Source organism: Cucurbita moschata, unplaced genomic scaffold, assembly GCF_002738365.1.
Source record: "Cucurbita moschata cultivar Rifu unplaced genomic scaffold, Cmos_1.0 Cmo_Scf00003, whole genome shotgun sequence".
Taxonomy (NCBI): Eukaryota; Viridiplantae; Streptophyta; class Magnoliopsida; order Cucurbitales; family Cucurbitaceae; genus Cucurbita; species Cucurbita moschata.
In genome coordinates this window covers 5,037,431-5,047,430 of record NW_019268519.1, presented here as the reverse complement: position 1 = coordinate 5,047,430, position 10,000 = coordinate 5,037,431, and the positions used below count along the sequence as shown (strand labels likewise).

Here is a 10,000-nt window from a genome sequence, read left to right as displayed (position 1 = left end):
AAAAAAAAAAAAAAAAAAAAAAAAGAGTTATATTAATGCAGAGAAATAAATTAGGTATAATAAATATTAAAAAAAATTACCTGAAAAACTCCAACCGCCCGATTGAACTGAGATTCAGGCATCAAAAGAATCACCGATACAGAAAACGTGTGCCCTACCGGAATCCCCAAATTCTTCGTCTTCTTCGTCTTCATTCCACCTCTATAATCCACTCCATACAATGCCCTAGGGCGCGCCACAGTGTAATCGAAGTTCAAATTCCCCCTCCTTGCCACCGGTTCTTCGATCCAGAACCTAATCGCCACCGCGCTCACACTCGCCGCTGTTGCCAGAAGCAGGATCATGACCATGCACATGAACGCCGCCGCCACAAGGCCGTAACTCAGTCTCCTCACTGCTAGCCTCACCCTATGCGCCACGGCAGAGGGGGATTTTCGGACGGCGTACTCGACGGTTGATTTCGCTTCTTCTGCGCGGCGGAATGATTCCGAGATTAGGGATAGGAGAGTGGAGATTGGAGCGATGAGGAAGGCGATTGCGTGGTAGATTAAATCCGCTTGGAGGAATACGATTTTGTTGAATAAATCGGAGGGTTTCGAGATTAGCCGGCCGGATTGTTGGAGTTCGTCGTCGGGATCCATGGCGGACTGTGAGAGAGTCGAGAGAGTCGGGGAAACAGAGGGAGGAATTTTGAAGAGACGAAATGTGGTGGTTTTCACACGTGTAAGAGATGCATGTGAAGGGTGAATGACGTGGCGTTTGCCATTTGCCACCTGGCAAAAGGAGTTCAGTTTCATGCGTAAATGCTTATCCTTTGTATTAATTTTATTCCATGCAAAAATTTTGGATTAAATTTTTTTTTTTTTTTTTTGCACAAATATTCTCATTCATCAAATCGCAATTAAAATTTAAATAACACTCCATCTTAATTTTAAACCTTAAAAATGGTTATAATTTTAATTTTGAGTTAAATTACAATTTTTTTCCTATAATCAAGTATTTATAAATACTTGATGTTAGGAATCATGTACCTCTACGATGGTATGATATTATCCAACCGTTGAGTTATGATCATGTTAGCACAGGGTTAGAGTTCATGCGAGGCTCTATCACTGAATTGATACACAAATATAGGGTATCGTTTAGAGTAAGTGTTTTCAACGTGGTCTTAATCTATTGAAACTTAAACAACGAGTAGATTGCAAATCACAGAAAGTGATTGCATTTGCATAGTGTCACAGTCGTACTTTTGTTCTCTTCAAAGCTTGTCATAGTATCAAGATCACAACAATGCACGATTCAAAAAGTACGACCGTGACACATAGTTGCAACCCAAAAGACCCTCTTTTAAATGTCAAACAACAAGTAAATTGCAAACCACATAAAGTGCTTACTTGCATTTACACAGTGTAATAGTCGTACTTCAGTTTTCTTTAAGCATTGTCATGAACCAATCAAGATCACGACGATGCACAACACAAAAAGTACGACCGCGACACATAGCTGCAACCTAGAAGACCCTCTTTTATCTGTCAAACAATTAGTAGATTACAAATCGCAGGAAGTGCTAACTTGCCTTTGCATAGTGCACAGTCGTACTTTTGTTCTCCTTAAACCTTGTCATGATAGTATCAAGATCACGATGATGCACGATTCAAATAGTACGACCGTAACACATAGCTGCAACCCAAAAGCCCTCTTTTAGAAGAATCGCCCACCTGAAATCAGTTCTAAGGACAAAACAAAGATTCAAAATGATCAAGTTTTTCATTAACATGTTGCATACAACAACAATAAAGGCCACATAACGCAGCAGTTCATCATTCAAACCACATAACATAATCTTAATGATAAATATAATAGACATCAACACCATTACTGACAAGCTCTTGCTCATGCTCATGTCTAACAACATCATCCTGCCATCAAAATCTTTGAACAACACTTCTCTAAACAGACAACTCAGTCCGTGAAACCAGAATCCCATCGGTATCAGCATACAGCCACTCCCCATCCATGATCCTTGTCCCGCCCACAGTTATAGGGACGTGCTTCTCTCCAACCCGCTTCTTGTTGGCCTTCATTGGATGTGAAGCCAGAGCCCTGACCCCAATATCGCACCCATTGATTTCATCCACGTCTCGGACACAACCATTCACAACTATGCCAGCCCATCCGTTGTTCTGAGCTTGGACAACAGGATTGCCACCCAATATTGCACACCTCTTGCTACCGCCTCCGTCCACCACAAGAACTCTGCCCTTACCCTTCTCCTCCAGGAACTCACGTACCAACACATTGTCTTCAAACACCTTTAGTGTCACTACTGGTCCTGAAAACACTTGGCGTCGCCCATATATCTGGAAGATTGGCTCCAGGGCTCGTAGTTCACCACTCACAATGAGCTGTGGATTAGCATCACAAACTTCTGCAGTGGTAACCAAGGCCATTTGCTCCAGCACCTTGTGTTTGTAACCAAATATTGAATTCAGTGAACCAGAGATTCTGCTATTTGGTCATTTCTTGAAAGAAAACACAAGTACAAGGACTTTGCTGATAAAAGCACTATCAGAAGCAAGTAAAAACAAAAGGCTTATATGTTCGTGTGCAGTAGAAAGCAGATCATCACAACCAACTTTGAGCCATAGCAAAACAATGTGCAATATCCTCTTGGAAAAGATAGCACACTTATTTGAAGGCTCCTGATCACAAAGGTCAATGACAAGATCAAGGGTTTATCCATGTCATTCTTGTATTTGTTGTTCGGTTCTTGTAAAATGGAGCTCACGAGTTACCAGAAACACAGTTAAAAGTTCAAATTTTCTATACTATTTCAAAAACTAGAACATTTAAATATGAATAATTGTAACCGTTCAAGCTCACTGCTAGTAGATATTGTCTTCTTTGGACTTTCCCTTTCGAATTTCTCCTTGAGGTTTTAAAACGTATCTAATAGAGAGAGGTTTACACGCCCTTATAAGGAATGTTTCATTCTCCTATTCAATTGACGTGGGATCTCACACTAATCCTACTCATCAACATACTCGATAAGATAATTCTCTCATTGCGACATTCCTCAACTTATAAGATTCTACAACCCGGACACAAAGAAGCAGGGTAGCCGTTACAAGGAACTAAGAAGGAACAAAATTATGACTTCCTGAAGTAGACCAAAACTTTTGTGCAAATCATTAAAGATTATTTTATGTCTCTTAAGCCATAAATTCTATCAAACAGCACTAAAGCTGTCACAAGCCTAGATTCTTCCTGATTCTCCACGGGTGAGGAGCTAGAATCAATGTTTTATATATGATATGAGAAACCTGATCCCTTTCGAGTCTTTCATTCTCCACTTTTGTCCATCTCAAATCACTTAAAACGCTACCATAAGAGCAATAAGTCAGTTATAGGCAAATAACCTATAACTTCCGAATCCGAATGCCCATAAAAAGACCTATTGGTCGACCACTGCTGCCTACGATCCTGTCTTAGCTTTGTCCCTAGAACTGTGACCTCATAACATAAACTCAACAACATAGAGTTCTTCACTCGTCTAGGCATCAGCAAGGATAAGTTGAAAAAGGTCAGCAGCTTAAGCCGTAAAGCTTGCACAGTAGAACAGAAAGGAAGAGATGACTTGATCTTCTCCTTGTTATATATCCTTCCAGGGAAAACCAATTTAATCAACCAAAAACAAGGGGAAACCATCTGAAGTTTGCATCCAAAGATTACATTTCGCATTGCTCTCTCATATCTCATTACTCTTCGTAACAATTCAATCCCACCACTAGTAGATATTGTCCACTTTGGCTCGTTATGGATCGCCATGCTTCGTTCCTCTCTCCAATCGAAGTGGGATCTCACAATCCACCCCCCGGAGGCCAGCGTTCTTGCTGGCACACTGCCCGGTATCTGGCTCTAATACCATTTGTAACCGGCCCAAGCCCGCCGCTAGTAGATATTGTCCTCTTTGTTCCGTTACATATAGCCATCAGCCTCACATTTTTAAAACACGTCTCTTAGGGAAAGGTTTCAACACCCTTATAAGGAACGTTTCATTCCCCTCTCCAACCGAGGTCTCCACTCTAGCTCTACTCTCCCTCTATTAGACTAAAGGCATCACTTCTTTCTCACAACTCTTCTAATCATACCCATATTTCTCTTCGCAAATTCTAGCTTTTCAATACAGAAGGTAAGCAATTGCCATAAATATATCAGTTTTGTTCTAGAAAAGAAGAAAAGAAAAAAGACAACAGTTATCAGATGAGATCCCTGCTTCTTGATTATCCATGTACTTTTCTTCTTCTGCCTTAAAGAATGATTACAAAAACAGAGAGCTAAAGGATAAAAAAGCAAGCCAAAAAGCACATAGCCACATACAATGTATTGTGGTGCAGAAATTTCATTCGGGAAAAAGTAACATCAAATCCAAATCAGACAAGTGGCAAGATACATAGGAATGCGAAGAAATTGATGAACAGAAAAAGATCAACAATAGTCATTAAATCAACACAGAAATGATTGATCCCATTAATCCTCAATCTCCACGATCCAACGTTTAGAGTAAATAAACAAACAAGACAACATTAACAATGGAATTCACAGATCTAAACAAAAACCCATCTGAAATCCGAGAAAACGAACATAACCAACATGATCAAACCCAATTAATCAGCGTCAGAAACACAAACTTCACTCATTTCTAACCTGAACAACAACAAAAATGAAAAAAATAAAATAAAAGAAACATTGATTTTGAGCGAAAATGAGCTTGAAACAACTGAGAAGAACGGAAATCTGAATCGCGCAAATCTGAAACAGGAAAAAACCGAAATAAAATCGAAAAATGAAAAGGAAAGAGAGAATGAAATACCTTAGGAAGATGGGGCGGAAAGGGAGTGTTGAAGGTGTAGAGGAAGGAAGAAGGAGATGGGGGGATTGAAGAACAAGTGAGAAAAGCAGAGGAAAAGATGGAAGACGATGGAGTGAAAAGGGAAGAAATTCTGAGGAATCAGTTTGTTATGTGAAACCCAATTATGGCACTCACCTTCTCCTAAATATAACTAAATCTTCCCTCTTTCTTTCCTTACTTTTTTTTTTTTTTTTTAGAATATTATATCATCCATCCAATAAAAAAAAAATTAGAATATTGAGAAGAAAATTAGTGTACGAGATGAGTATCAATGCTACTTTCATTGATAGGCACCATGTCGATGAGTATCAATATTACTTTTGGGCACCATGTCGATGAGTATCAATATTACTTTTAAGCATCATGTCGATGAGTATCAATATTACTTTTATTCTTAGGCAATATGTCAAACTTATTAATTTAAGAATGACATGGTCGATTCGAACATAGTTCAGTGAATAAGATATCAATTATCATCTCAAAAGTTTAGGATCGGATCGGTTATATAAAAATTGATTTTGTTTTCCATTTCAGATGGGTGGACCCCCGAAAAGTATAATTAAAGAATATTTTTAGCACTAATTCACTACTTTAATACAACATCATCATATGATGAACTTTATTATTAGGCTGCCCAAAATGGAAATAATATTCTTTGTTTATAAACCTATTATCTTTCCTTAAATCAGTGAACGTGGGACAAACATATTTTCGATTATATTTAAGATATGAATGTATGTATATACATGTAATGGTCCATGCCTGCCAATACTAGATATTGTCTTCTTTGGGCTTTCTCTTTCGGGCTTCCCCTCAAAGCTTCAAAACATGTCTACTAAGGAGCCACGCCCTTATAAAAAAGATATCGTTGATGTGGGATCTCACAATCCACCCCCCTTCAAGGCTTGACATCATCACTGTCACTTGTTCCCCTCTCCAATTGATGTGGGATCTCATGATCCTCCCCCCTTTGGGGTCTAGTGTCTTCGCTGGCACTCATTCCTCTCCATCAATATAGGATCTCATAATCTACCCGTTTCGAGGCCCAACGTTCTTACTGGCATATCGTCTGGTGTCTGGCTCTGATACCATTATGACGATGTGATGATGTTATATGGTGATATGATGGTGATGCATGATAGTATGATGATGTAAGATGCATGATAATGTGCGTGTACTAAATATCATGATGCAATATGACGACAGATTTTCTAAGACACAACATAATTTGATGTTAATGATGATGAACGTATGAAGGCAATGCATGCACGTTACTTAGAGTAATGTATGAATGATGTATAAGGCTATGTCATAAGAATAATTTAAATATGCAAATTATAGGGACCTCATGCATTTTATTTGTTCATATGCTTCCTATTATGATAATGAGTATGGACGCACACACTATGATGATGATGATCATCATCATGTCTCACATGACAGTTACAGGTTTCTAACCTCCAGACGTCCGACTACAAACAACTAGCTCAACTATGATGGATTCGGGGAGAGGGTGCGAACCGCATGGGAATTCACGCTCGCATGTGTGGACCTTGTGTAGGGTACTACACATCCAATTTTGTTTCATTTGAATGGAGGCCAACCCTGTAATGATTTTGGAATTCACGCTCGCATGTGTGGACCTTGTGTAGGGTACTACACATCCAATTTTGTTTCATCTGAATGGAGGCCAACCCTGTAATGATTTTAACCATAAGTCCCTAATCATGAGTTGCAGGTGTTTGCATTCCCTAACCCCAATAGTGAAGTCATTTACTGAGTATTTTAAGAAATACTCAAGTTGTGTGCTACTCTTGTTCCAGGTAAAGGCAAGACAACTTTATGCCGTTGATGATAACATTGCAAGTAAAAACCATGACACATGCATAAGATTACTTTTAATGTTTTATTTAGTATTTCCTTACGTTGTTTTAAAGACGTTTTCAAACATGTAAGTCTATGAGAGTGTTTTATGATAAAGTTTTAGCTGTTTTATTTATAGATAATAGAATATGCTATAAACCGTAACATCTTTAGGTCAGTAGAGATCCAACGTGATTACATTACACTTATTAGAACAAATGTGATACCAATTCAGCTCAAGTTGTAAACAGATGAGTTATAGTCAGGGAAAGTACATTCATGCTCCCCCCATTTGACATCTGAGGGTGCCTTGTATAGCATTCGACCAACCGGAATGATCTGGTCGACCGGGATATCTTCAGCAGGAATACCGAGTTCGTGCAACAGCTTCCGTTGGGCAGCCTTCCTTGCACCTGGTTGTTGTAGATGTAAAGGAAGATCCGTATTAAGGAGGTTCAAAAAGAGTAAGGAGCAGATCTAACGTTTGTTATAGACATACCAAGGGCATCCTCCTCAATTAGATCAGATTCTTTATACAATGGATGGCTGCAGCACGAGTCCGTCCACGCAAGCGGAAACGTCACCTTTTTAGCAGATCGTTGCTTCATAGATAACATAGAATTAACCATGTTAATGACAACCAAACCATAGATGCCATGAAAACAATAGTTCATTTCTGTCAAAAACATCATCAAAAGAAATGCATATTGATTATCACAAACTTTAACTCTTTCCCTAGAAGTTAAGGAGAGATCTTCGTGAAAAGAGACTAATGGCCAAAAGATACAAACTCCAAAGCTTAAAAGGAAATCCAAGCAAGTGGTCGTTCAAGACGATCACCGAAAAGAACTCGAAGAGTATATATAGATCAAACAGCAACCATTTCAGAGACCGTCCGAATCAAACCTAAATAACATACCTGAATAAGCAGTTCATATTTGGAGTTGAATAGAAAGACGCTGAAAGCGCGATGCAGCCAGTTTTTAGATTCGATATTTTCCATCAAGTGACCTGCAGGTTAGATGAGAACATTGGGCATTATCAATCTACGTAGAGCTCAAAGTGGACAATCTTATACCATTGTAAAGGTTCGTGGTTCCTAACAAACCATAGCAAGGAGACAGAGTTCAATCATGACGGTTAGCTTTGTCAGCTTTGTCATAAGAACTTGCTTCAAAGAAATCAATACAGAAAAAGATTTGACTTACAGTTATACTTGGATTCATGACCCACGACACGATCGTTCTCATCCACTAAAATGCATCTGTCCAGCAACATAGGAGGTTGAAAAATATATTAACGAGTTCGATTCATCAGAGACTAAGTTTTGAATTTAGTGGTGATTCAACCAAGACAAAGATCTCAAACTTGAATTCCTGCAACATTTCTTACTTGCAGATCAATGGGTACGGTGGGATCATAGTCTTGGTCATGCCCATTATTCAAACTCAAACATTGTATCACACAAATTAACCAGATGGGTTCCTTGTTCAGCCAAGGATCCAAGAAATTTTAAGCATCAAATCACCAAGAACCTCAAATGAAATGCAATTAGACTGGTTTCAAACACTTGATCGACAACTTCTCATTCCCTTTCATGGAAAAAAGAGACTCATATTTAATTCTTTCCCCATTCAAATACCACTTCATGTTAAGGATTATTGGGAGGGAGAGCTGTGGTTTCTAACATGGTTCCTCAAATGCCGAACAAAAAAGTTGTGAGCCTCGAAGGTGTAGTAAAAAAATGGCCCAAGTGTCGAACAAAGAGTGTACTTTGTTCAAGGGCTCCACATAAAAGAGTCGAGCCTCAATTAAGGAGAGGTTGTTCGAGAGATTTATAGGCCTTAGGAGAGGCTCAATAGTGTACTTTGTTCTAGGAGAGAGTCTCACGATAGCTAAGTAAGAGAGAGGATAATCAAGAGTTTATAAGTAAGGAATACATCTTCATTAGTGAGAACTTATACTCAAAGTGGACAATATCATACCATTCCAGAGAGTCGTGGTTTCTAATACTTTCACCAACAAGCAGAGCACATGCTAAGCAGACAAACGAGCGGAAAAGGGGACGAACAAGCAGAGCACATGCTCCGATTTCACTCTTTCCCCCACATCAACATAGTCACTTCAAAGAATCAAATTCAAAAAGCAACAAAAGCACATAAAAACCGTAAAAAATGAAAAGAACGTGAAAATCAACATCAGAAGAGACAGAGGCAGAAATAGAAGACTATTACAACTAACATAAAGCACAAATTGACGAGAATGGCTCCAGAAAATTCAACTGAATGTAGAAGAATGTAGGGTTTCATCTCCACAAAAACCTCAAACATCAAATCAATAAACAAAAAAGCATAAAAACCGTAAAAACAAGAAGCTAAACGATATCCGAAACCCTACATCAGAAACCAGAAAGGGAAAGGGAATACGCACCGATCATCGAACATGCGGCGCTTCTGGACTTCGTCCATGCCAGCATCGAGAAGAGCGTCTTCCATGGAATTGCAGGGAGAGACGGGAGAGAGAATCTAAGCGGAAAGATTGGGAGAACAAACAAGAGCGAGATACGAATGCGAAGGAGAGGTGAAGCAGTATATAACAAGTAATGGTGATGAAGAAGAGTCAGTGACATCGTTGGAGAACTGAAATGAATTGCCCGCCATTGTTGTGTTCAGTGGAAAACACTCTCGGCGCGTGTTTTACACGACGGTATGTGGGAGAGTGGCTATTAAATTTGTGTTTTAACCTGAGTGGAACCGAACCAACTCGACTAAGACCGAATCAAATTAGCAATAAGATCTGGACTCGTAAAGCTTCGTTTCCTTCTCCAACAAAAACTCGTTTCCTATTGCGAACACCTCGATTCTCTAATAGCTTTAACCATGCAAAAATCTCTTAAATCAATAGCGAATCAAAAGAAGATGTTCGACTCGTGATAAAAAATTTTGCTAAACTTTTTTACGACTAAAATGAGCAAAATAGTATATGAAAAATGAAATTGTCGGTAATGATAAGTAGATCTGCGAGGGACAACCCGAATTTTTTATCCTATGAACCCGAAACCGAACCGAGTTACTCCAGGTTCAGAAAAAGCAACCCAACCCCACCCAACCCCTATAATTCGGGTTGGGTTGGTCCGGGTTGTCGGGTTGGATGTACACCTCATTATAGATGAATAAATTAAGAAAAACCGTAAAGAAATTAGTTTGCGACAAGCTAGGTTATATT

General features: G+C 39.0%; 3 protein-coding genes across 3 annotated transcripts in view; all 3 read right to left on the bottom strand.

The window, feature by feature from the left end:
• Positions 1 to 847, bottom strand: part of LOC111441088 (seipin-1) — a 2,766-nt gene extending 1,919 nt beyond the window's left edge. The window contains exon 1 of the mRNA XM_023078007.1: positions 81 to 847. Coding sequence (XP_022933775.1) covers positions 81 to 797 — 717 coding nt within the window. The 5' untranslated portion in view covers positions 798 to 847. The remainder of the gene's footprint in view (positions 1 to 80) is intronic.
• Positions 848 to 1,744: 897 nt separating this feature from the next.
• Positions 1,745 to 5,051, bottom strand: LOC111441092 (putative 4-hydroxy-4-methyl-2-oxoglutarate aldolase 2). The gene is made up of 2 exons (XM_023078014.1): positions 4,874 to 5,051; positions 1,745 to 2,462 (listed from the first exon to the last, which is right to left on the bottom strand). Exon 2 carries the CDS (start codon positions 2,448 to 2,450, stop codon positions 1,950 to 1,952), a length of 501 nt encoding a protein of 166 aa, XP_022933782.1. The 5' UTR covers positions 2,451 to 2,462; positions 4,874 to 5,051; the 3' UTR covers positions 1,745 to 1,949.
• Positions 5,052 to 6,890: 1,839 nt separating this feature from the next.
• LOC111441059 (isopentenyl-diphosphate Delta-isomerase I-like) lies at positions 6,891 to 9,491 on the bottom strand. Its single transcript, XM_023077963.1, has 5 exons — positions 9,206 to 9,491; positions 7,984 to 8,039; positions 7,695 to 7,786; positions 7,275 to 7,377; positions 6,891 to 7,188 (listed from the first exon to the last, which is right to left on the bottom strand). Exons 1-5 carry the CDS (start codon positions 9,268 to 9,270, stop codon positions 7,007 to 7,009), a joined length of 498 nt encoding a protein of 165 aa, XP_022933731.1. The 5' UTR covers positions 9,271 to 9,491; the 3' UTR covers positions 6,891 to 7,006.
• Positions 9,492 to 10,000: the final 509 nt, after the last annotated feature.

Excerpts from the sequence above, each read along its gene's own strand:
- LOC111441092 (XM_023078014.1), bottom strand. The coding sequence starts at position 2,450 with ATGGCCTTGGTTACCACTGCAGAAGTTTGTGATGCTAATCCACAGCTC.
- LOC111441059 (XM_023077963.1), bottom strand. The coding sequence starts at position 9,270 with ATGGAAGACGCTCTTCTCGATGCTGGCATGGACGAAGTCCAGAAGCGC. Across the intron at positions 7,787-7,983 it reads TCATGAATCCAAGTATAACT|GTCACTTGATGGAAAATATC; the intron begins GTAAGTCAAATC and ends TCTAACCTGCAG. Across the intron at positions 7,378-7,694 it reads AATATGAACTGCTTATTCAG|CAACGATCTGCTAAAAAGGT; the intron begins GTATGTTATTTA and ends TTATCTATGAAG.